Here is a 27714-nt window from a genome sequence, read left to right on the forward strand (position 1 = left end):
GTGGTGATGGTGGTGGTAGTGGTGGTGGTGGTGGTGGTGGTCTTGATGGTGGTGATGGTGGTGGAGGTGGCTGTAGCGGTGGTGGTGGTGGCTTTTGTGGTGGTGGTGGTGGTAGTGGTGGTGGTGGTGGTGGTGGTCTTGATAGTGGAGATGGCTGTCTTGTTGTTGTTGTTGGTGGTGGTGGTGGTGGTGGTGGTGGTAGTGGTGGGGTTAGGGGTGATGATCGTGGTAGGGTTGCAATGGCAGTGATTGTGGTGATGGTGGAGGTGAAGGCAAGGTTATCAGTGATCTTGCTAGTGTGATACTAGAGAGTAGATGGTACCCCACAGTAATTTTTACTTATAGTAGTGTATGGTGATAATTCTGTATATGTGGAAATAAGAAAAACTAGACAGAAGAAAAAATTACCTAATAGTCCATGAAGGCCATCATATCAGATTCAATACAAGTAACATTTGATTTTTCAATGCAGGAAGCAAGAGGAACATCCTAATAAAATTATCATATTATCCTTGAGCAATTGACATACAGGTCAAGGAATAGTAGGATGATATTTTTCAGGTTCGACTTTAAATTTTTCTCTACTGCGTTATCAAAACAGACTCAAAAAAGAGAGTTATGACAAGCTGACAATTCTCCTGTGTTTTGAATCTCCAGGGGGAAGGGCATCCTACAGAATGCCATAAATTGATCTAAGATTGCTGTGCCTGTGAGGAAGTGATAGGTCACGATTGCTTATAGTTTTCAAAATTTGCAGCCTTGATCTCTTAGTTTTTAACATAGTCAATGTCCTACCAGCTATTAAGATTTTCCCTTCATTTACTTCTGTTGGAAACTTCTTTAGGATAGTCATAATACTTCAGAGTTTTCCATTCTCATGTTTTTAAAACTAATCTGATCTTCCTTGTTTTCAATGACTTAAGCTTTTATGTCTTCCTGTATCTCAAATCTCAGCTGTCTCTTGATAAATACATCTCTAATGGGTGTGGAAGAATACATTTGTGTGTGACTAAGTGAATAAAGCACTTGAAAAAAAAAAGGAAGTTTGATCTTTGTCATCAACACTCAGAAAGGGAAGAGAACACCATAGAAATAGTCAAGGTTATGTCAAGCACATTGAGTTCATGCTTCTTTTTTACAAACTGACTTGGAAAGACTCTCGAGGATACCAGTTTTATTTCTTTCTTGCATTCTCATTTCTGAGTTCTTCTCCAGAATCCCAGGCTGAGATACTTGCAGAAAGTTATAAGAGTGACCATAGAGAGGAACATCACAATCTGTGCAGTCAATATGTGAAAACTTGACAAATGATTCCAGCATCCTCATTACCTTGTCCCTTGGTAGTGCCTGAGAGAAGGTGGCTTTGCTTCCATTCAGGATGCTTGTGAGGAATACTGTGTGTCCAAAGGGCCACAATTCCGTATCTTCTGCCTACGGCTCCATGAGCCCCCAGCCCCAAGCTCTTTTTTTCCCTACCCTCCTTTGCACAATCCCAGAGAGAAAACTTTCTCCTTTTCAATATAGAACTTTTATATTACCAGTATTTATAGCTTTCCTGGTGTTTTCTATGACCTTTCTCTACAGGGAACATTCCTGTAATTCTAGCATCAGTAGAATAATGCTTTCACTATATATATATATATATATATATATATATATATATATATATACTTAGCTTTTTTCTTCAACTTTGAGTCAGAAAATTGAATAAAAATGGAGTGTGATGCTGATATCCTAGTGTATTCTGGGTGAGCACTGACCTATCTTCAGCAAATTACATGGGAAGGTGAGAACTTGATGAGAAAGTCAAGTGCACGCCTGGTTCCACTCCTTCCTATCCACCCACCCCTGTGGTGTGCAGAAGACCATTCACTTAGTTAAACCAGAGGAGAAAATACTTATGAATTTGAGTTGAAGAATGATGTAGGCCATGGTTTGTCCTGAAAATCTTCAAGGATTATAAACACACCTGACTCACAGGTGCTTCATCTTAGTGGTGTGTTAAGAAAAACTACTTGAAGGAGATATAAACCATGTTTCTCATGAGCATCATTATGTACTTCCTTTGTATTTCAAAGAAATTACTATTCCTCCCGGTACATTTTATTTCTAATGCTCTAGCTATGGTCAAGCTATGTGGTAAGAATGAAAATCAATGACAGAGAAGTCTTAGCAAGCTTCCAGGTAGAAAAAATGATACATATTTATTTTCACTTTAAGGTAAAGAGATATGTGTGTGTGTGTGTGTGTGTGTATGCATGTATGGTTTTATATATATATATATGTGTGTGATATGCTTATGTGCATGTCTGTGTGTAGTGTCCTCACCACCCATGAGCATGTTGATTCCACAGGTAGACATAGTGTCTTTCTCTGCTGCTTTCCTTCTTACTTTCTGAGACAGGGTATCTCACCAAACTTGGAACTCACTGTTTCACTGGGCTGGCTTACTAGCAAATTCCTAGGAATCTGTCTTTCTCCATCCGCCAACAACCTCCCCATACAAGGGCTAGGGTCACAAATATTGCCTGTACCTGCCTTTTTCATAAGGGGACCTGGAGATCTGTTCTTGAATCCTCATACTTAAACAGAAAGCTCTTTAACCACTAAGCCACCAGCCCAGCTCAAAAGATACTAAGTTGAAAAAGAACATAAAAGCAAATTCTCTCCCACTTAAGGCCCACAAACTAGACAAAACCAGCAAACAGCATGGTCTGTGCTGGGGAGTACTTCTGACGAATCCCTCACCCACTCCCACTGCCTCCCACAACATAGGTGTATATTGTCTCTGCATGATTTAGGATCTGGTGCTATTCCACACTTCTCAGTTTGGGGGATGAATTCCTCAGCATCCTTGACACATCACAAAAATAGAAAGCCCGATATCAGTCATACTGCCGCCCCACTTACCACCCACACCATAATAGAAGAGCAGGCAGGCCTCAGTTTTCAAAAGGGTTACTTGACAAATCTACAGAGCTCAGATTAGGTTTGTCTAGAGAAATGGTGTATTCTACTTCTAAAGCCCAGTACCTACTAACCCAAATGTTCTCCATTTCCTGGTATAGAGCTGTTGTGATCATGTACCTAGCAACATGCAAAACTGCTTCTAAAAGGATGAAGATTTGAACTTTCGGTCAGGATACCCAAGACATATTTATTACCATTCCAGACTTGATAAAATGTTCAAGGAGATCCAAACACATATTTACTAGCTTCTACATTTCCAGCCAGTATGTTCTTGTACTCTGAATTAAGACAGGGATTCAGAGGGAACCTCAAGGGAAAAGGACATGGCTAGATAGATGAATTGATTTGCTGAAATGAAGTAAGAAAAGAGGGAGCAATGTACCTATTAGAAGAAGATTATAAGATTTTTGACTGCATGGGAAAACAGGGAATAGGGTGAAGTCTGCAGGTGCTTTGGTTTTTAATTAAGAAGAAAGTAAGAACCTGATTCAGCACTCTTCAATACCAAATCCTAGGTGGTCCAGAAAGGTAAGCAATACTAATCAAATGCAATTGAGTGAACAGTCATCAACAACCAAGTATGGTGGGCAAGAGGCACGTGCATCCATGGATTTGCACTCATGGAATGCATCTGTTTGGTGCCATACTAGAGTTTCAGAAAGACCACAATGAAAGAAAAGTTTATTCTGACTGGAGCAGGGGATATTTTGAGAATGTGGGTGTACTGATTAACACCGGTTGAGATTAGTAGTACAATCATTGTCTATGAAGATGGTGATGAAATCAAACATCTGAAGTAGAGAAAAATTCAGATAGCCATGGGAAGAATGGTAGCATACATGGAAAATTGAGTGTCATGGCGTGGGAGCAGTGGTTTAATTCCTAAACTCTATTTTTCTTTTCTTTGGTGATACCCAACCGTGATGGGCAAGTTGTAATTCTAGTGTGATAGAAGGAATAGCCTGAACTTTGACAGTCTGCCACTTTAGGGCAAGCAGCTATTAGTTTTATGTTCTCTTCTTTCTTGTTTTGCACAAGAGTACCCAGACTCTTGTATGATTCTTGGATGCTAATGAGATAGAAGAAAGGAGGTGATTATGCTTGGAGACTTACTTTGTATACATCTCCTTGTATCTTGGCATGAGCAAAGGTGAACATACCCGCACTGTAGGTAGAAGAAGTTGGTTTATGGAATTAATTCATCGGTAATATAAAGTTGACTTTATGAAGGTATATAGGTCATTCTATGTTTGGGGAAATAATCAAAATTCCCTGTCCTCCTGAGCCTCCTATGCTTACAGCTTACTTGTTTAAAGAACAAGTAAAAGACCAAATTCTTAAATCTCTTCCTATGCATGTCAAACCCTACAGAACAGTGCTAAGTTTAGGGCTGTTGTTTGCACTCAGGAGTCAGAAACACTAGGAAAAAAAGAGAAGAGGAAGAAAGACCATCCTTCCAAGTAACTATCAAAGGCCAGGGCTTCTGTTAAACACTGAAGTGCCAATTTTCACTTCAAGAATTCAGGGACAGTACAAATGCAGACAGGTAGGCGGCTACCTTGGCAGCAAATGCTGCCCACACAGAGGCCCTTCAAAGCAGGCAGAGAGCTCTACACTTCAGAGAAGGCAAATGGCTATTGACTTTCACAGATGCCTGGAGCAAGTGGATGTTTCCTGGTCGATACCAGCACTGATATGTATACATGGTGAGGGAGGAGGTAGGAAACTATGGGCCTCCTTGTCCTTGCTTAGCTTCTAGAATCCACTCATATGACTTCTGGTTCAGTGTTCAGTTCTTTGCCGAAGGAGACTGGGAAGTTTATGCACCTGTGAGTATAGCACAAATGCTTTCTCTGATCTGTTTGCCTTACCCATGTCAAAGAGGAGTTACTGTGGTATGAGACTTGACTGGCACCTTGCCTCTTGACTGTTCTTTATGTGAGAAGCTATAGGCTTTAAATTTATTGACATCCATAGCAATTTGGGAGCTGAGACTTGGAGCCTTAAGAAACATCCTTCAGTGGAATTCCTTGTCATCTGCTCCCTGCAAAATCCAGATGCTATCATGTCACTCATAAATATCACATGTATATAATATAGTTTAGATATTGGCATAAACTGAAAAATTGCCAATCCAATGATCTAAAGGATTACATGAAAACTTGAATCTCTTGTACACATCAATATAGTTTGAAAGGATAAAAGATATCTTTCTGCCCATGGGGATCTCAGGTAAAGTGTTTAGCTCCTGTCAAAACATGGTTTGATGTCTTTTATGAGAAGGCAAGATTTTTGTTAGCATTTTTAACAGATTTGGGGAAAGTAGTCCTTTATAGGGTTGAGTTTATTCATCTGTAAAATAAGTGGTTTGAAGTCATCAATGCTTCTTACATGTTTTGAGGCCATGCAACTCTTAAAATCTAAAGAAACTTCTTTTTGTTGTTGTTTTTTTGTTTGTTTTTTGTTTGTTTGTTTATTTTTATCCAGAACAAGTACATTCCCAGATGAAATTGGAAGGCAGCTTAGAGAGGAGTTACACAGAGCACTTTCAAGGCAGTGAGATCCAACCATGGAAATTAAATGTTAAAGAATTCTCAGAAACACAGTTCACATAGACTTCAATTAAAATGGCACCCCTGGGGGAGGGCATCAAAACATGTCCTCCTTTGTAGCAGTTCCTTAATCTCTGACCCAAGAACCCAAGGGACAGATGAGTGAAAGATTCTTTCCTGGATTTAAATGTCTCCATTGCCACAAGTATCATTATTCTCATTGACAATATAACACATGCTTAGTGGAACTGTTAGGAAGTACGGAAAGCCAACACACTGCAGCCAAAGAACAGAAATCATCTCAGAGATTCCATGCCTCAGTGCCCAAGACCAAATGTCAGATTAGATTCTCCTAGCGGTTCCTTAACTCCATGGCTTGCAAATGGCCAGCTGTGGCCTCTGTATCTTCATGTCACCTTTATTTTCCTATTCATGTGTGCTCTTTGTATCTCTTCCTTTCCTTGTAAATGGTCAGCCTTGTTGGATTAGGGCCCTGCCCTGGTGGCCTTGTTGAACTTCAGACTTTATTCCTAATATGGTCATCCTGGAATTAGCCATTGTGGGGACGTACTGGTCAAACATACCAGTGGGGCTGGGTTGAGTTACAGGAGAGACTTAATAACATAGGAATTACCTTTAATTGTATAGTTTTTCCCTTTGGTCAATGCACATTTTCATATTTGTGTGATATTAAACTAAGCAATTAAAAGTTTCTTCAACATTTGGTAAGTGGGGTGGGGGCACAGTTATTTCTGCTCTTCCTGAGTTTTCTTTAACTCTTCTGGGAGAGCGGGGGCTGAGAAGAAAAGGGCAAGAGTTTCTTGTAGTTTGTATTTATTTATTTATTATTGTTCCCCAGTGCCACATTTAGTAACCACCACCTGCTGAGTAACTCCTAAAGCGACAACCATGCTACACCCCACCCCCAGCTTCCAGCAGGAACTCAAAAAGGGACTCATTCCAGAAGAAGAAGAAGAAGAAAAGTGCTTCGTGTTCTTACTCTTAAGGCTTCACTATGACTCGGTGGCTGTTTGCTTGGTAATGAGTGAGCTGAGCTCTGTCCTTGTTAGTCCTGTTATAGACCCAGCAAGACTAAGTATATAAAATAACACCAGAAACACCCTGTTCCTTTGTGCTTCGGATACACTGATGTCTTTCTCTATTCATCCTTTGCTTACTAGTAAGGTGTCATTTTGGGATAAGTGAACTGATCAGGCACAGGGAGTCTCTCTGCAAAGTTTCTCTCTCCCTGGAAACTTTCTGAGTAAGAAGGCCCATTGTGCCCTTGTGTCTCTCTTCTATCTCTCCTTTTGGACTCTAGGGAATCTACAGGCAATATTTATCTCTATTGATTTGCTTGAAATTAACTGGTGATGGTTGGTCCAGATAGGTAGGAGAGGTGTATGGAGGATGAACACATAGAAAATACAAATATTCCAATGAACATTTTTATCACAGTTGGGCATCTCTGTAGTCTCAATTTCTGTTAGAAACTTACAAAAATAAAGCAAAACACCTTGGGGTTCTAGATGAGCTAGCCTGTGGTTAAGTGAGTTTCCTAATAATCTGTCAGGCAATATCACATCTAAAGATTAAAATCCAGGCATTTTCATTTCTGAAGCAGAATGAGACTCTGTCTTCAGGCCATACTATATGAAACCACCAGGAAACCTACACAACAGACTCTGACTTTATTAATTCAATATATGGTTTAGACACCCAGAAAACAGTGGTAGGTAAAGTATTTGCTGCACAGGCATGAGGACCTAAGTTGGATCTCTAACACCCATATTAAAAAAAAAAAAGAAAAAAAAAAAAGCAGATGTGGCAGTGCACATCTGCAATCCGGATGTTTGTGGAGGGGTGCACAGGAGGATCCATGCTGGCCAGTTTAGCCTAATGAAAGAGCTCCAGGTTCAATGAGCAATCATGTCTCAACCAGTAAACAGAGAACAATTAATGAAACCAGCTGATTTCTACCCTTAGCTTCTACACACATGTACCCCAAACCTGTATACCTGTAGCCACACACACACACACACACACACACACACACCAGTCAAAACATATTCCTCTTGTGGACCTTTCCTTCCAATTTTCTCTGGCTTTGAGCAGTCTACCCACAAGCTTCTCCTTGTTTCTTTTTCTCCTGTAGCTAAGGCAAAGCATCACACTCATCACTGTTGCAGACGGTGTTGATCATATCAAAGTCCTTTTCTGGAATATTGTTTCAAACATGCTCACTTTCAGGAGATCAAAACTCAAAGGGCCTCAGAGATGTCTCCCTAACATTCAGTTCCCAGGCTGGGCAATGCATTTTTAAATTATAATTGATTTTGTCAGGATCATGGTTTTGGGAGTTAATGCCTGAAACGTGGGGGGCGGGGGGGACAAACGTCTTCTGAATTCATCAAATAGTAACAAGATGCTCATGAATGATCTGAGGGCTCGCTCTGACCTATAAAAGAGAAGAAAGGAATGTCTGGGATAAGCACAAATTTGGCTTCATTTGTAACAGGAAACTCAGAACAGACCTGGTTATTTATAACTCCTAGGACGACAACAATTATAAGAACAGATGCACATTATCTGAGTATGGAATGTGTTGTGGTTCAGCCACTAATATAATGAAATCCCAATGTTGCATTTCCTATTTTCAGATCATGAAGACAGGCTTTTTATAATCTCTATGGTGAAAATTGCTCATGTATCATGAAATAAATATTAATATCTGATGCCAATCTTTGGGACATTATTTCATTTTAAAATATCAATTAAAGTGATCTATATGAAAGCTTAGTTTTATCAACATTCTACAAGATAACACAAGAGATTTGTAGACAGTTATCAAGTATCAAATATATGAAACTATTGTTTATTTTTTCTTTGTTTTTTGTTATTTTGTTTTTTTCTAGACAGAATTTTTTTCTGTACAGCTCTGGCTGTCCTGGAACTCACTCTACAGACCAGGCTGGTCTTGAACTGAGAGATCCATCTGCCTCTGGCTCCCGAGTGCTAGGATTAAAGGTGTGTGTCACCAACACCCAGAGCATGAGACTATTATTAATATGTTGTTTTCTTCATTAAAAGGAAAGGATTTTTGACACATATAAGTGAAGAATCAGTAGGGAGTACAGTTACAGAAAAGTAAAAGAAGAGCTATAGCAGCATATGGATTTGCGTACATCGTAACAGTGTCTTTGCTCATAACTACCTATTATACCATCTGGGGTTTTCCAGAGATGGTTCCTGTTGGTAAGCTTAGTCAAACTTTGTTCGAAAATTCCTTAGAGTTACCTCTGTTCTTAAAATATTTGTTTGCCTAGACACATAAATCTAAGAGTGACAAAATTTTATTTCACATAATACTACAATCTTCATTGTTTTCTAGATTTTATTGATAATTAATTAATTTAAAAGTTTTCTACTGACAGGCAGTGGTGGTGCACAACTTTAATCCCAGCACTTGGGAGGCAGAGACATGTAGATTTCTGAGTTCGAGGCCAGCCTGGTCTACAATGTGAGTTCCAGGACAGCCAGGGCTATACAGAGAAATCCTGTCTTGAAAAAAAAAAAAAAAGTTTTGTGTTTTACTTGTGATATTCTTTCATGCACCTGTGATGAGTGTTGTTTTCTGTTTATATTACCTTGCTTATGATCTTTTAATGAAACATTATATTACTTGGCTATGAAAAATTTCCAACCATTTTCTTTTTAAATATTGCTGATTTTATTCTCTCTCTTTTCCTCTCTCTTCTTCCTCTCTCTCTCTCTCTCTCTCTCTCTCTCTCTCTCTCTCTCTCTCTCGTTAGTTTAAAAGACACATATCTGCCTTTTCTTTGCTCTTTTATGAGGTTAATTTCTTTTCTTTTCCTGAAATCCTTTTCTTTGGGTACTGCAATTGGAGAAGCTTCCCCATTTTTGTCTTGTAATTTGCTAATTCTCCCTTTAGCTACATGTACATAATACAGCAAGGACATTTTTCTTTTTAACTATGTTGCATTTTCAAAAGTCTGGTTCTTTTCCAATTCTTCTATCTACTACATGTATTTTTCACTATTAATACCATACTTTCTTCATTTAAATATTTCCACCATATTTATTTTACTAAATTATCTTATTTTGATAGATGACGTAACCTTTTGGCTTTCTTATTCTCCCAGGGCAGATTATTTTCTTACTGTATTCTGTTTTGATATGCTTATTTCATACTTATTTATGTTGCCATGAGAGTTAAAAATGCTGCATTCTAGAAGGATATCTAAGAATATCCAGGTTTGTCTCTCTGTCTCTATATCTCAGTCTCCCTAACTAATATGTCTCCTAAATATCTAACTTACTGCTTGTGTACACTAAATGTTGAAGAGTACCTTGTGTTGGTTAAACAACAACAACAACAAAAAGGTATGACCAGAAGATTCAGTATGTAGGTAAAGATGCTTGTTACTAAGACTGAGTATATGGACTAAATTCCTGAAACCAGTGCTACCATGTACACACACACACACACACACACACACACACACACACACACACACACACGAAACCAAGACATATAAAAGAAAAAGAACTAAAAAAAGTAGAAAGTAGCTCTACTTTGTACTCCTAAGTGTTCAAGGCGTATACCTTTCTTTAAAAGGGTTCTTGTTATTTATGTTTGATCTAGCAGTGTTTCTGGCTGACAGGTTAGGGACAATAGAGCTGAGTGATCCTACTCTTTCTATAGCCACAAACTTTCACCACTGAACAATGCCTTCTTAGATCACAGGGACAGCAGATATGTAGGTGGTATTAGTAGGAAAAAATATTTGCAATCTGAAATAGAAACAAAATTGTTAATGTGTCTAGAGAGAACTTGTTCTGTGTGCAGTCATAAACACTAAACTCTCATATAACAATACTGATGCTTTTATAGAATGCTAACTTTCCTAACCTAGTGCATGCTGTTTCAATCCATAAAAAAAATTTGTGAATCTTTGCAGCATCTAGGAATTGGGTTTGATCCTCAATATAAGGCCAGGTGATAATGTTTAAGCAAATTTAGAAGTAGAGAGCAAAGAGAAAGCTCAAGAGAAAATCTCAAATTCATATGATCTCAAAAGTGTAAGAGACATTATATACCTAACCCACTCAGTACAGGTTGCTTACCAAACATCTACTTCTTGACCATTCCCTGGGATATCATGGCCTTGCAAGGCCCCGTTTCTGATTTTACAACATCTCCAAATTCTGAAAATTTCTTAAAGATAAAAGAGATGTTTTTATATTTTGGAGCAAACCTTCCCCATCCCTGACAAACATATATAGATATATATGTATGTGAGAACATCTTTTAAACTCTAATTGTATATATCTTATTTGTTTCCTTACTAATAACCATGAACTATTTCCAAATGGTTTTGGGATTGTTCTACCTTTGAGATCAAGAATATTCCTGTCTTATATTCACCCATGAGAGTACACATTTTCAGAGGTTAAGTAATATATTCAATGTTATGGAGCTAGTTTTTTTTTTTTTTAAAAAGGGGGGGGGGACATAAACTTAGGCTGTCTGACCCTAGAAATTAAACACTTCATTGATTCTAAGATCAAACTGCATTTAATATATAATGTTTCTATGAAATCATATAAAGTACCAAGATATAAACTAACTACTAACAACAGACTGTTACAAGAACTAACAGCATGGTACTGTGGGGAGATAGAAAAGGCCAGCTTATTGTGCCTGTCCAGACTGAAAGTGGTAGTTCTGAAAACATAGATATCATTGATGCTAAAATATTATATCAGTGTTGTCCCACCTATTTTGAGAACAGCCTGTTCTGTCTCCAGTATGAACTCTCTTTTCAGTACCCAGCTCCCAGCTTCCCTAACAGCTCTGAGATGTGCTAAATCCTTATTGCCACTGAGCATGCCCTTATTATCTATCTTGCAGATATTTTCATAGATTCTCAGGTAGCACTGTACCTTCCATTAGGAGTTTATGCATGCCATTCCCCCTCAGGGTTTTTCTGTTATATGGATTTAAGACTATTAAATCAATAGAAATATACAATTTAACTTTCCCTCCTCTCTCTTCCCCTCCCTTCCTCCCTCAACCTCCCTCTGTGTGTGTGTGTGTATTTGTATGTGTATATGTGTGTGTATGTGTGTGTATGCATGTGTGTATATAAGTGTGTGTATGTGTGTGTATGCATGTGTGTATGTGTGTGTGTATGCATGTGAGTGTGTGTATGTGTGTGTGTGCACGTGTGTATGTGTGTGTATGTATATATGTGTGTGTATGTGTGTGTATGTATGTGTATGTGTGTGAGTGTGTATGTATGTGTGTGTGCATGTGTGTATGTGTATGTGTGTGTGTATCCGTGTGTATCTGTGTGTATGTGTGTGTATGCATGTGTGTGTATGTGTATGAGTGTGTGTATGTGTGTGAGTGTGTATATGTGTGTGTTTATATGTATGTGTATATGTGTGTGTATGTGTGTGTATGTGTGTGTATGCGTGTGTATGCGTGTGTATGTGTATGAGTATGTGTGTATGTGTGTGAGTGTGTGTATATGTGTGCGTGCATGTGTGTATGTGTGTATATGTGTGTGTATGTGTGTATGTGTATGGGTGTGTATATGTGTGTGTATGTGTGTTATTCGTTTTGGTAGTATTTGGATTTGATTTGGTAGTATTTTGAGGCCAGCTCTCTAAACTGAGTGATAACCTCAGCTCTTTTATAGATTTAAAAGAAAAAAATCTTTGCAGATTATTTCAGATCCCTGCATCTCACTTCACAGAGTAGGAAGTAAGATGAATGCTTGGACAAAGATATTCCTCCAAACCAATGAAAAATAACAGGATACATTAACAAAAGCATTGGTGGGTGAGCCACACCGGACTCTTTGGACTCATTGTGGAATTTGTGGAACATCTCTTAGTGCAGCAACCCAGCCACCTGAGATAAAGGATGAGATCGTGCAAGTGTGTTTTCTGTGGTCCCTCCATATTTCTTTGTGCCTTCTCTCTCCTTTCCCTTCCCTTTCCTTGTCTTTCAGCATCCTATGGCATACTTAGGATATGCCATAATTCATAATATAACTTAGTTGTTCATAGAGTGAATATGTTGACTCCTCCCTGGGTTTCCTAGGCATTGACAATTTAACATACAGGAATTTTTGCCTCTGGGAAGCTGTAGATACATGATTCCACCCTTCATTAATAATTTCCTTCTTTTAGATTTCTCTTTCTGATTTCCACTCATTTTAGGTCAGGTTCATATAGCAAATATTAAGGTCTAATGATCTCTTTGAATATATCTTTTCATTGAATCCTAAAATGTCCTTTGGTATGAGGATTATTAGTTACTCTTCTGCCAAGGAAACAAGTACAGAGAATTCAAAGTTGCTCATTATCAAAACAGTAATGCACAGGATGGCTTCTGATTTTTCACCTTTAGTGTGAATCCATCCAGGATCTTCTTCCTCTTGCCAGGATACATTAACTCTATTGGCTAGTGTGGTGATTTGAATATGCTTGGCCAAGGGAGTTTCACTATTAGGTGTGGCCTTGTTGGAGTGGGTATGGCCTTCTTGGAGGAAGTGCATCACTGAGGGGGTGGACAGTCAGTCTTCTATTTGTCTTTGAAACAAGAGGTAGAACTCTGAGCTGTTCCACTGCCATACCTTCTTGGAAGCTGCCATGCTTCCCTACATGATGACAATGAACTGAACCTCAGAATCAGTAAGCCAGCCCCAATTAAATGTTGTTTTTTAAAAGAGTTGCATTGGCCATGTGTCTCTTTTCAGCAATGGAAACCCTCACTAAGACAGGTGGTATGTATATCTGGTTTACATCTTTAATCTCACACTCACTGTGGGATTTATGGCTTGATTCTTCAGGGAAGTTACTGGGTTTTACCCTGTTATAGCTCTTGCTCCTTAAGGCCTGAAAGCTCCTCCTCATTGGCTTTTTTGCATTCTATACAGTATCATGTCCTGGCAAGCATAAATTTAACATTCACAGAATAAAGTAACAGATGCCCTGAAGTGATAGACTAGGGCTGTGGCTTCTTTCTATGCTGAGTAGAGCCTAGTTCAGAGGTTGGCTCATCAATTATTTTTAAAAAGACTATTCATTGTTAATGAAATTCTTCATAAAGTCAATTGAAATTAATAAGGCTTTGGAAAGTATGCCTTTCAAGGAGAAGGCCAATTAATTAGAATTTACTCTGCATTTAAGAGAAGGCAGTAACAAAAGAAAAAAGAAAAATTTTTGCAGATCCCAAAACCAACTGTGATCTCATGAGTCCTCACCCTGCCATGGAAAACAATTATTAAACAATGCTGGGCTTCAGTTGCTGGTACTATCCACTTTTGGGTCAGACTATAATCTCCAATAGTTTAGAGACAGATGTAAAGAGAATGCAATGGAGTTACTGTTTTTTCCACCAAGGACAAGTCAGCATGCTAGGAGCACCCAGGAGATAGTTTCCACTTGTATTTTGGGGGTTGTGGAGGTTACCCCCTGTAAGATGTGAGTAAACACCAGGGAAGTGTCAGCTGCAGGGATAACCTCTAAATGTCTGCTAGAGAAAACGAGGATAATAATAGAAGAATTATTATGGTTGTCATTATTATTAACACTGATCATTTTCAGTATGTCAGGCACAATTGGTGAAAAAAAATCACATGTTAGCTGTTTGAATCTGTAGATAGCTTGTAAGAGTATTCTTATTTTAAAATAGAGAGGCCAAGGTAGAAACTGACCAAAGATATTCTGAAAACTTACACAGCAGCTAGTAATTAGGATTTGAATTTAGGCTGCCAAGCAATACAGCCCAACACTGAAACCTCTATGAAGTCTCAGAATGCCCACTAAACTTTTGATTGGGTGATATATCCTATAAATATGCAATAGACACCATCAGTCTTGGGCTATAGGCTGTTGCTCAGTGGGAGCGTGTTTGCCTTGGTATGTGCAAGGCCCTAGTACTACACAGAAAAGAAAGTATGTTCTTTGTAACAATGACTTCTTTTATTTAATTCCTCAAAACTAAAGGTTTTCACAGTGACAATGATGAGAAGTTAGGATCAGTAATTTCTTGAAGCAGTTTAGTACACACTAACAGGTGTGTATACCAGGCCACGAGGAAGAGCTAGGCCTTGTCTTTAAGGTAAAGTAAATAATAATCATAATCATAATAATTATTTAATAAATTATTATTATTTCATTTTGATTTCAGCTGGAATTAGTTAAGAAGTTTTTTTTTCCATACCTTTTCTTTATTACTTTTTCTTGAATTGATATATAAAACTTCGAATGCTATAAACAATTCCCAAGCCTGCTTGAGCACACTCAAAAGATCTGGAAAGTGTAAACAGATTTGGCTCAGTATCTAAATGCCTGAAATCCCTCCTGTGGCCACAAGGAGGACAAGGGAATGATGATGTTCATAAGAAGGATGACTTAAAGAAATACAGGAGATCAGGTGTGCTCAAGGGTGTATGGCCATAGATGATACATATTCTATTCTCAACAATAGAAGATAAAACATTCCAGGGCTACCTAGGCATTCTCTGAGGCACACATTTATACAAAAATGCTATGGTCCTGTCCATTCAAATTAAATTCATGTCACAGTGATATTTAAAAGAAAAAAATTTTCTCTTTTATACTCCCAAAAGGAAAACTTACTCAAAATCGGCCTTTTTTTTGCAGGATGGCTTTCTTAAATAAATGAACAGAAGAATGAATTATGTGGCTATAAATAAATCCCCTGACATATAATAAAGCAATGTTCGACTGCTTTATGGTGTCACTGGAAGAACCCCTGGATATATTTATAGCCACGTTAACAGTCACCTGTATTTTTTCAGGACTTTTATTTCACTGTACATTATGAGAGTTTAGTTGGGTGAGCTTGGTGTTTGTTTTTCTCTTCCCAAACTGCCTACTGGAGCTGTGTAGAGACAGCAAGTAAGGATTTCTACTCTTTCATTTTTGAAAAAGTGGGTCTTCACTTAATGGCTTGGGTCTCACAGAATCAGGCTGTGGCATTGCTTTCTGGTCTTTCTAAGTCTGCAATCACATTAGATGTGCCTGCAGTGGCGAACTTGACAGGTATCTCCTGCTGACAGCGAAGTGGCACGTCAGAGCCTATCCAAGTGAGAGGAGGCTTGTGCAGAGATAAAATGCACCATGAGGGACGATGGACAAGGCAACTTCACATTAGGTTCCTGACGCCTGACACATTTAAGTAGAAGTAGGAGGCTTATTTTAGAAGCCAACCAATTCCTTAGACTGCTTAGAAGCTGAGGAAATGAGTAAAGTAAGGTAAAGAATAAAAAGTAAATGCTCTCTTCTCCTCTAGATGGTCTCCTAAGAAGAGAATGAAGGCAAAATTAAAAGGGCCAGGAGAGGAGTCTAGGATGACAAACTCTGGAGTCTAATGTACCCAAGAACCCCAGCTGTCGCCCCTGTGGGTCCAGCTACAATAGGAACTTACACACCTCATTCCATTTAGAAATGCAGGATTCTAAAGAGTTCCACCAGGGTTTCATGAGGGGGATGCACACTTGGGGGCTACGATGGATTATTCTCATGAAATTATTCTTCTTTAAAATCTGTGGGGGGAGTAACAATTTCCAATCTGTTTCTTTCCTTTTCTATCTTAAAAGTGGATCCCCATCTTCCTATGTTTTATATGCTTGGGATCCCAATTAAAAGGGCCCAGTAGAGGACAGAATGCAGGAGGGAAAAGAAGCACCCATGATGGGCAGTGGCGATTATTTTTCTGGGATTCTAGCTATAGGAGGTGTTTAGAGCACATCAACTTATCACCATAGATAAAATTCTCAAACTATGCTAGCCTAATATAAACTGTATTAGACCATAAGAATGGGAGTTAGAAAAGACATATAAATAAGAATGTGTTGACTAGAAGGAGGGATATGAGACATATGGAAAAATTAACAGTGTATTATATTGGAGAGGTATGTAGTTTATCAGGATGGCAGTGGCTTAGCTCTTTGGAGTAGAAGAAGCAATATATAGCAGCCTTGGATTTGTTATCTGATTAGTCCTCTCCTCACTTAACTATGCTCGTAAATGGAATCTCCCTCCCTGGAACCTGCAACTGCTTCTTCTGACAATTTGTGAGTAGTAAATAAATAAGTTATAAGGACAAGACCTGGAATGAATAGCTCCAGCTATAATACACCAGCAGGGCTTACAGGTCTCATTCTGCATCAAGGGTTTATTTTCCCTTTATAGCCAGGCAGAGAATTAATTGGAATGTCCATCTAGGCTCCCTTTGCCTCATTGGGATGAAGTCAAAGCAGTCTCCTGTCCGTGCCAACTTGGAAAAGGGGACCATGAGATGGACAAATGTTCTGCATATCTGCTCTGGAAAGCTTGTCTCTCGAGAATCAATGTCACTAAAGTCAGATAAATGGGCCAGTGAAACTCAGGGTACGAGAACCCATAGATTCTAAGACTTGGTTGGCAATTGGCTCAATGGGTTCATTTCTTCAGCATACAGTTACTGAGATTCTGATACTTGATACCCATGTGCTACATCCAGAGGATGCAGGAGGCAGCTGGACAAAGGCTCTGCTATCAGAGAGCCTACCATTTTTCTATTAAGGATATGTAGATCATGAACAGATGAAATGACTTCTGAAAGCCAACAATGCTGGAAAAGAAACGAATTGGAACAAAAGTGTAGAATAGCCACCAGGGTGTCATTGCCTAACCTGCAGGAAAGCTTTCTAAGGAAATGCCATGGCAAATGCACACTGATAATGTTGAAGGAAACCACCCAGAAAAGAAAGCAAAGCAGCCTTGGGTTGGTAAATATCTAGGTTCATTCAACTGGTAGAAAGAAAGTCTGGGGAGCAGACAGAAGTGAGTCAAGAATGTCTAGTTGATGGAGCTGTCAATACATCAGAAGCCTGGTCGCATAGGTCCTTTTGAAGACTGTGACAAAATTAGAGCAAGATCCAAATGCAATGGGAATTCTCTGGGGGAATTAAATCAAGGGGCAGCTGATAAGAATAAAAATTATCATGAACTCTCAGGGATAATGTTTAATATTTTTCTTTTTTACAATGAGCAAGTGAGCAAAATTATATATAACAGGTGCTATATGTAAGCATTTTATTCTAAAATAAAGATAATATATATATATATATATATATATATATATATATACACACACACACACACACACACACACACACACACCCTTCCTTCAAAATCAAGGAGCATGAGCAGAGCAGAGTCTAGCAAGACTCAGATAGAAAGGACTTGCCTAGGAAAGATGCCCTTCTAATGCGCTTGTGTGCCCACTCAGTGGAGGCAGTAGAAATAGTGGATAGTGTCTTTGTTTCCTGAAAGGGCTCTGGACCAGCCCTTCCTGGAGTCGCAGATGGCCGTGACAGGAGCTGCACACCCCACCCACTCCTGAACTCCCCCTTTCCAAACTCCTCCCCTCCTACTCCTTGCCACCACCACTACTCCCTACTGCTGCACGCATCCCCTACCCAGATTTAACTAGTACTTTCTGGTACCCAGCTCCAATGAGAATCCCCCGCCCTCCCGCCTAAAGCATTCTCTTCTGGGCAAGTCAGGGACAGACCAAACACTCTTCTGCTTTGCACACCTTCTTTACTGTGATTTGCCTTGGAGGTGCTAGCCTCTGGATCCTGAATTCCAAGAGTCAAGGATAGGTGAAAGCCAAATCAGAGGATAGACTGGCAGCCACTGAACCCATTCTTGACTCTGTAGAGTCCCTGAGCCACCCAGCCCACGACCTTTACTTCCAAGAGCGATGACACGGATTCTATCATCTATCCATTGACTTAGCAGTGGTGTCCAGTGGCTCTTGTTCAGTCTCAGCAGAGACGTGCGCCGAAGAGTGGACGCCCTAAGCGCAGCAAGAACAGCCGGGCGCCTACCGCAGGCAGTCCAGTGTGCTTGCAGACTCAGGGTTTATTTTGGTTTAGGGACACTTGGGCAGTCGGTATATTCCTGCCAAAAGCTTCTTCACCGGCGCCTTGGTCGCCGAGTTCGGGTTTAGGGATCTTAAGTGAGGAACGGGAAAGGAGATCCCGGGGGCCGTAAGCAGAGGAGGCTTGTGGGTCTCCTGCGCGCCCGCGAGGCGGGGTGGAACCGAGGGAGAGCGAGGCGAGAGCTCTGGCTCGTGCGCGCGGGTGTGTAAGAGCAGCCGCGAGCTAGCATACACTTGAATGGGGAGGGCCGGGAATCCTGGAGGCTCCACCCCTCCCTCCTCCAGAGCCAGCCAGTCCCTCGGCAGAGCACACCGGCTGTACTGATTTGCTCTCCGGAGTGCGCTATTTGCATATGACTTGCCCATTTGTGAATTTGGCTCCCCAACTCCTTGCTTCACTTCACCTGTGCCTCCCCAGTTGCGCGGACTTTGCGGGTGCTGGCTCTCCTCTCGGCCACCTCTGCCACCCGCGAGCCACCTTCACTAGCGCTCTCCCTGATTGCGCTCATCCTGCTCCTCTCCACCTTCTGCCACGTTGGTCTGGGTGGCTAGCTCAGTGCTGTTTCTTTTCCTCTGGCCGTTCTTGATCCCTTTCTCTGGCTACTGCTGCTGGCTGCTTTTCAACCTATTGGGAACTCAGGACTTAAGGCGGCAGCACCGTGGCGCTCATCCAGGACACTCAGGGTTAATAGCCTCCGCGCCCTTCCACAGAGACTCCCGGGAGCAGGAGAACTCTTCCACCTGCAGCCCCCTTTTGCCTGGTAGTTCTGCATTGCATCGCTTGGAAGTCAAAACAAGAAAGAAGAAAGAAAGAAAATCTCCAAACTCCTTGGATGTTGGGATAAACTAACGTGAATCTACTTGGGTTTTTCCTGCTTTGTCTTCTCTCTTGTTTCCACCTTTCCCCAGTGGCTTTCCAGAGTATGCAGCTAAAACATCGGACTTGAAAGGTGCCAAGAGAGCAGGAAGAAACCTCTCGGGTCCTTCCCTGAAATGTGTGACAAGCCAGGGCTTTCCAGGTTTGCTGTACCTGAGTCTACTCCTGCATCCTAAATTTCTCTTCCAGGAAAAGGAAAAAAGAAAGAAAGAAAGAAAGAAAGAAAGAAAGAAAGAAAGGCTATGCCTTATCTTTTTTTTAATCTTTAGTTTCTTTTTGTAGTTTCTTTTTCTTTTCTTTCTTTTCCTTTAAAAAAAAAAAACTGATTCACCATTTCCCCGCAAGCTCTTATTGCTTCCCCCATCCCCAAATTGGACAACTCTTCTTCCTGCTATGATGGGCCCCTGGGCATCATGAACTTCGTCATTGCTCACTGGCTGGAATTTAAACTGCCCATCTGTAGTGGTCCAGTGCATTGACCATGCACCTGAGAATCCACGCAAGACGGAGCCCTCCTCGCCGGCCGGCTTGGACGCTTGGGATCTGGTCCCTCTTCTGGGGATGTATAGTCAGCTCTGTGTGGAGTTCTTCTAATGTAGCCTCCTCCTCTTCCTCCTCTCCGGGATCTCACTCTCAGCACGAACACCATTTCCACGGCAGCAAGCACCACTCTGTGCCTATTTCTATCTATCGCTCCCCTGTTTCCCTTCGAGGAGGGCACGGTGGGTCTCTCTGCTCTTTATCTTTTACTGGGTCATTGCAAATCTTTAACCCACTCATCTTTCAGGTAGGGTCAAGGATGGGAATAGCAGAAAAATTCAATTTAAAATTGTGAGATGGCTTGCATGTGCATAAGGGGAAAAATTGTCACTTTGTCTTAAAGGCGAATGCTGTTTGCTCTTAGCCATTCACTTTCCAATAAAGGCTCTCCCTTGACACTCTTGTTCATAGCAGGGCAAACACACTTTCTACCCTTTCCCACCTTCTCCTCCCCCAACTCTCTGATGACAGGCAGCTCACTCAAACAACTCTTAATGATGCTACAGTTTGGGAATTCATTCATTCACCTTATGTTCATTAACCGGTTGTTTCTCTGTTCTTGTTTGGGGTTGAGTTGTGAAGAAATAGCAGGTCCTTTGAGCATCAGCCTGAAGTTGATGGAACTGCTATAAAGTTACCTATGTGACAAAGATCTAGGGAAAACAACTGAGTCAAAGAAGGCAGAAAACATAGCTAACAACCAGTGGAGGCTATTTTTCATTTGGGTAGCTTTATATTTTCCTGTATGTAGGTTGGGAAGAGTATCTATCCCCAACCAAACACACATCTAATATTGCTATTAGTGAGGAAGCAATATGTCAGATAAGGCTAAACCACTTTTAATTTACCCATGTAGATCATAGCAGCTTTGATTCACCATGTATGCCAATGATCTCTTAATTAAAGTCAGCATGAATGGTTAGTTCACACAAGTCATGTATGAGATATTTTGCTTCAAACAGTCTTCTTTGCATCATAGCTATTGGAAGAAAGAGACTTGTGGTTCATACAAATATACTCAGCTCTGAGCAGGCTCCCTCTAAAAGGCTGATGTCTGCAGCTAAGCCAGGAGCTTGCTGTAGTAAATCAGTCCAAGAAGTGTTTACTCTGCACTCCACTCTGATGAGGGGAACAGGAGAATGCCTGAGCAGCCCTCCAGTGAGCTGTGCTGTGAACCTCTCTAGGGGCCCTGTCATGGCTTGTATTTTGAGGCAGGCAGGCTCCATCAGCAAAGTAATTCTTCCCACTGGTTCCTAGCTAGGGGCTCCTGCTCCAAGCTGTCTGACGTTTTAAGTGGAAGCACATTGAGAGAATGCAAGCACAGGCTGGTTCTTTCTCTCTCTTCAAATCCCATGTGGTGGAATTGTCAAGTAGTTTAGAGCCTGTAAGGCTTGGTAGAAGGGGCTCCTGTGACTGAGAGAATGCCTGAATGCTTCCTTGTAACCTGGCTGCTGTTATCCTCGTGACTTCTGTTGGGTCTGCTTTAGACTCTCTCTAAAACAAAACAAAACAAATAAAACCACAAAAGCCCAGGCAAGAGCTACACACACACACACACACACACACACACACACACACATGCGCGGAGAGGGAAGGGGAGAGGGAGAAGGGACTAGGAGAGAGAGAGAGAGAGAGAGAGAGAGAGAGGCAATTTCATTAAAAATGGAAACTTAACTCATAAGGAAGAGAAGACGGACTGGGATGGTGGTTGAAATGAGGGAAGCCAGACAGACTATTACTAATAGCCATAATTAAACACAGAAACGCTGAGCGATAATTAGCTAAATTTTGCTAATTAGTGTAAATGATCACCAGGGAGATGAAGATTATGCATTAGTTAGAGGTTAGAGGCTAGCAGGGTCTTGCTATTTCTTTTGTTGCTATTCAAGATGTTAACAGTTAAAAGCAGTACTAATAGTGATGGAATTTGCAGAGCAGAGTACTTGAAGAGTTTATAAATTCAACCTCTCCTTTCCAAAAGGGTCGATTCATACACAGGTTAATTTTTTTTTCTTTACCTTATCTATGCAAAGATTGGCGCTTCGGTTTTCTCTAACTCCTTTGACTGGTTTTCATTGTGATTTTTTATTACCTGGCAACTGCTAAGATTCAGGGTGATGGATAAGAAGAGAATAAAAAATGGTCAGAGACTCCTCACAAGCCTTTCATATCCAAGTGGACTGCAGGGTGCACCAAACCCCAGGGGCTGCCATGGTGAAGATAAGCAAGCATCTGAATTCTAATTCTTGCGTGTCCTCTTTCAGGAAGTCCCCATCCCACTGATTTGAGACGTGGGGACTGAATGTATGGATACTAAATGATGACCTCCATATTTAATTAATGTTTTTAAGCTTAAAATCAAGGGAAGTCGCAACCTTGACTCTTTTCCTGCATTCCAGCTGTGAGCATCCTATAGCATCACTTACTAAAACGACCCCGTGACTCCCCAGAGCTCTCCAATAATATTCATCTCCCATTCATATTTGAAATACACTGACTTTCTTCTAGTTCAAGGCCAAGCTTAGGTCAGCATTGTTTTTAAAACACATTTTATGTGCAGGTCTTAGGGGGCATAGACCCATGCAGCCAGGGTAGTTGTCATGAATAGTTTGGCCAGTGCTCCCTCCCTTTTTTGCCTTTTATGCTGGCTTAAAAATAAACTAAAGCCTTGAATCCAAGAACCTTCTTTTGACTCAAGAAAGATTTTAAAACAAACAAACAAGCAAAGCTTGTCATTTTTAATGCTTTGCCTAACTTCCCACATCCTCCAAGCTCCTGCTGGTTGGCAGCCATTACCTTCCCCTACCACCCTGCCCTGTGGTGGGATTCTCACTAAGACAGTTGGAGAAAACAGAAATCCTCAGAACAGCTGGTAGTTTTTACTTATGCTCTTATCCTTCCTCGCTTGGAGGTGATCTTTAAAATATTGATTATGCTATAGATTTGTTTGAAGTCTGTATTCCAGGGCAGCCAGGGTGATGCTGAGTTCATCTGTAAAATTGGAAGAGAAGACTACTGGGGGGGCTGGGGTACCCCCAAATAGTCTTGGGTTAGGGCTTCAAGATGGAATGAGCCCTTTTAAAAACTGAAATTTACTATCCTTCTTCTCCTTACTCAGTCCTTTCTTTTAGCATCCTCATCCTCTTTTCATGTGTTCCTCTACCCAGCAGTCATTCAGAGAACAGTTTTTATGGCTCAGGCTTTGTCCTATCTACAAGACACAATGTAAGTTAGTAAAACATTGGTGTGTTCAGCTTGGCATGATTCTGTGACTATGTTGATCACTGTGAAAGACAAGTGCTTCTTCGTTTTACAAACTGTGGAGGAAGGTAGGGCCAAATCATGTCATATGAAGTCTAAGTATCCTTTATAAAATTCATATTTTCATTCTCCTGTGAATCAAATCATTCCTCCATGTTGATTTTTCCCATCTTATGCTTGGTTTCCACAATTAAATAACAGTTGTGAAAGTGCTAGGTGGTTTAGTTGTGCAAAGCATGTAAATAGGTACAATGTATTGGTTTGCATTCCATTAATTTTCATTTCCATACAGGTTTTGTTCTTTTCCAAACTGTCTTAAGCAGATGTGGTAGTGGCCTCACTGGTGACACAGGAACTGGGAGTCTTGAAGGTGACTCTGCCAGGGTTCCTTTCAAGGCCTAGCTTCTAAAGTTTGTCTAGCATTAGGCTTGCTCTGGGCTCATCTGCTGAACACATTATGGTGCTCAGCAGCTGCTCTCTAACCACTTTCTCTCTGCCTTCCTTCTTGAGATCGGGAACACTGAATAATTCAGAGTGTTGGTTGATAGATAAAACGATAAGATTTATACGTCTTTGGCCTTGGTGATGAATTAATTAAATTGGTTTCTCCTCTATCCTCAGCATGTTTTGTTTTCTGTCTCTAAAATGTCCTGGTAAGTGGTGGGCTTGGAAATTTGCCTGCTCTTGAAAGATGGTAGGGGGAAGATTATAGTATCAGAGGATAAATCTTTTCAAGACTGTTAATGTTGCCACCATCACCAGACAGGGTAGAGGTGGGGGGACTACCCTATTACAGGCAGAAGGGATGAGCAATGCCTAACAATTGCCTTTAGGGCTGAGAATAAAAGACTGTTTCCAACTACTAGTACGTGGAATCCAGTAGTGAGAACTTTACTCCTCTATAGCAAAATTTCAGAGGTGCCATATTCCACGCTGTAGTTTAGTGCTGAATTTATCAAGATTTCAGAAACTTTACATCTCTGGGACCCTGAATGCCTTGGAGAGAGACACATCCCTGAAGGTAACCCATGAGCTTCCCTCCCATATTTGTGTCCTTACAATTCATCTCTGAAGTCTAAGGGTTGAAGACCAGCATGCAAGCAGGCTTTGTTTTGGGGGAGCTGTCTCTGTGGTTTACAGATGGTCATTTCCCTACTGTATTGCCATCTTGTCTTTTCTCCTTTTCTCTGTGTGCATCAATCCCAGGCATATTTTCTTTTTCTTTTTTTCCTCCATTCTCTAAAGACCCATTCAACTACATAAGGTCCACCTAACAACTTTGTTGTATTTTCATCATCTCTTTAATAAAGGCCTTATCTCCACATAGCAGAATTCTGAGTTCCTGTTGAGTGGGGCTTCCATATACACATTTTGAGGACACAGTGTAATTTTAACATTCCCAGGGTGGGGGCTAGTTATCACTAAACCTGTACTGTGTGTTGAGTGAAATCAGTGACTATGTTAAACTCAGAATAGACAAGTAAATTCTGGGTGACAACGACAGCAATTTGCCAAATCCTAGGATGGTGCCTTGAAAAGAAAAGTCCTATTTACATAAATGGCGAAAACAAAGACAGCAGGTTTACTCAACTTCTGTTTGCCTTCTTGGCTGAGCTCCTGGGCCTGAGTCCAGATGCTGATGTGCATAGGACTAAGTCTGTCTGACTGCAGACACAGGCTCTGTGCATAGTCTAATGTGAACATTCCTAGGCTTTCTCAGCCAGACCTGTTGCCCTTCCAAGCTACATCCTCAGACCTCTCCTCACTGACTTCTTTAAGACCTATAGCTACATTTTTTTGCCACCCTATCCACCACACACACTGCTAGCACTTCACTTCTCATCCTTAAGTGAGGAAAACAGATTAACTACATATAAATGAATATTTTTGGCAGAAAAAAAACTTAAAAACTATCATTTCAATGATTTTCCAGTTGGCTTTTATATGAAACTTATTTCTAAATATAAATGTTATAGCCTGTCTACTTTATCAGTCAAGATGCTCTAGTGAAATGATTTAAAAAAACATATTATTCAATGTAAAGTTGCTAAAAACTGGAAGCAAGGTGTTCAATTCTTTTGGAAGATAACTTTCTTCACCCCTTTCTCCTTCTCTCTTTCCCTTTTTTCCTTCCCCTTCCTCCTCTCATTTTAGGTTCCCCACTTCAGATACTTCTTTTAAAAACAAGTTTTGATTGTATGTGTTAATAAGGGTCTCAATGTTGACTGGTAATGGAGTTCAAATGGATGGTGTGGTATTAGGTGTGGGTGAGACCAATCAAGGACACTCTTTAGAGTTGAATGTATTGCATCTCAGCTTTTTTTGCCTGACTGAGAGGCAAAAAACTGTATTCATGCTTTCTCCTTATTTCTCCATGGCAACACTGTTGGCCTTTGAAGAACTACTTTATTTGTGCACTACTTTGGGGGAAAATGTAGATGAGAACACCTTCATAAGTATATAGAAATCAAACTATGATGTGACATACAGTTATCCCTTATCCATATTGGATAAGTTCTAACCACAGTTAACAAATTGTAACAAGACATGTAGAAGCTCAGAGATCTTGAGTAATGAAAATGATGAGGGCTCTGAGAAAGATTCTGAGGCCAAACATTCATATGTTTGATATGTATTGGGAAATAAGCTAAAAAATAAAGAGACAAACCTGTATTTTATAGTAGAAAATAACTTCTGTTTTTAGGTCAACTGTCTTCAGATATGAAAAGGGAAAACTTATTTTAATTCCATTTTTTCCTTTGTAATTTTATATTTTAGAGATCAGGGGTCATAGAACAGATGCTTTATAGTCTGGATTTAAAGATAGAGTTCTTATGGGAAGATAGTTCATTGCAAGTTTTCCCTCTTGCCAACTCTGTGAACCTGGCAGCCAGTTTATAGTTGTTCTTTTAACTTCTAACCTTTCCACGAATATCTTGATCTTTTAACTTTTCCTGTTCTTTCTTCCTATAGTGGGATGTATTGCTACTGTGATTTAATTCTGTAGCTGGAGAAAACATTCTTTTCTGTTTTATTTCCTTCTCACTTTATGGGGGTACTCCCTCAGTACCACTGGGAGGCAAGCTCTCCCAGTGCTGTTCAGCATGAGCACTGAATGATCTCAGACTCCTGTATCTTTAAGACACACTCCTGTGTGTTAGACCTGTCTGAGTTCAATAGGTACTCCATTGTGCTATGGGCCTATTTTCTTAATTGTCAGAAAATTTTGCCAAAGCCACCAGGCAGGTTTTCCCTTGCCCCCTCAGAAAGAGCTGATGTAAAGAGAAGCACACTGTGATGGTAGAAAGCCTGAAGTCCAACTTGACATAGTCGTGCTGAGATAGAATGAAGGTTTCATTTAAACATACCTTATTAGTACAAAGCAAGTTCTGTGTTGTGTTTAGAACACACCGTTCTGCTGTGTTGAGCCACATCAGGGCAGGAGGCAGAGCAACTGAGTTTATAAAGAGCAAGCCATTTAATTCTCCTTGCAATTCACATTCTGAGAGAGGTTTGTTTGGGTCATTCACACCTACTGTGTGTCAAAGAAGCTTTGGAGTTAATATAGTGAGTATTGTTTTACAATTGACAACATTGAGTCCCAGAGAGGGTAAGTGACTTGACTAAAGTAAAACGGTGATAAAACACCAGATTCAAACCCAATTCTAACCACAGAGCTCTTCATCTTTCTGCAGCTTCATGTAGTCCATCATCTCAAGAAACAGAAAGAAACACACACCCAGCTTCTTTGTCAGGAACAGAGCACACATGCCACTGATACCTTCTGAGCCTTGAACTGACATACATCTGAAAGTGTCTATGAGTGTGCAATTGGTAATAAATACTGAAATGTGACAGCTTGCCTGAACCCATTTGAACTCAAGGATTGTGGTTGATGCCACACTCTCTGTTCCATATTCTGGGAGATAGATGCTAGCTTATAAAAGAGGCAGTGAGAGGGGAAGGCACGGACTTCCTGTAAAGCACAGAGTCACCTTTTTAGAACACTGGAGATCTAAGGGTCAGCTGTCCACATGAACAAAGTAAGGATTCAGCCAAGGATCCCCAGCCAGTGTCAAAAATAGTGAGAACATTAGGCAGTATAGATTCAAGTTCGCCGCCTTTATTTCTTCCCAATTCCAATAGATAAGGTCAAGTGTTCATTCCTTCCAGGCTGTAATTGCAAGCTGTCTCCTGCTTCTCTCTCTCTCCCTCTCTCTCTCTCTCTCTCTCTCTCTCTCTCTCTCTCTCTCTCTCTCTCTTTCTCTCTCTCTCTCTCTCTCTCTCTCTCTCTGTCTGTCTCTCTCTCCCAGCAATCCCTCCTTAGCCAAGTGAAGTTCTACAGGTGTGCATTCTGACAGCTTTGAACTTTCCTGGCCTTATGCTAAAGCAAATCCATCATGAAATCTTTCTAAGACTCGTCTAGCTTTGTGTTCCGAAATAGAATTTTAGGGCTGTCCAGAAGGTTTCACCTCTGTTAAGGACCCTAGTGTGAGAAAGTGGGGCAAGTCAAGGAG

General features: G+C 40.5%; 1 protein-coding gene across 29 annotated transcripts in view; it reads left to right on the plus strand.

Annotated features, from left to right (window-relative positions):
- The window catches only part of Nrxn3 (neurexin 3), a 1683426-nt gene that overhangs the window by 1153298 nt on the left and 502414 nt on the right, over positions 1-27714 (plus strand). For 2 of the 29 annotated variants that reach the window (XM_031355981.1, XM_031355986.1), the window contains exon 1: positions 18795-20118. The exons of 23 other annotated variants lie outside the window; for them this stretch is intronic. In XM_031355981.1, the coding sequence (XP_031211841.1) occupies positions 19878-20118 (241 nt within the window). In that variant the 5' untranslated portion in view covers positions 18795-19877. Of the gene's footprint in view, positions 1-18790; positions 20119-27714 lie in introns of those variants that run through there. 4 more of the 29 variants (XM_031355982.1, XM_031355983.1, XM_031355980.1 and 1 more) reach the window with 3 other exon arrangements.

Source organism: Mastomys coucha, unplaced genomic scaffold (genome assembly GCF_008632895.1).
Source record: "Mastomys coucha isolate ucsf_1 unplaced genomic scaffold, UCSF_Mcou_1 pScaffold6, whole genome shotgun sequence".
Classification (NCBI taxonomy): domain Eukaryota; kingdom Metazoa; phylum Chordata; class Mammalia; order Rodentia; family Muridae; genus Mastomys; species Mastomys coucha.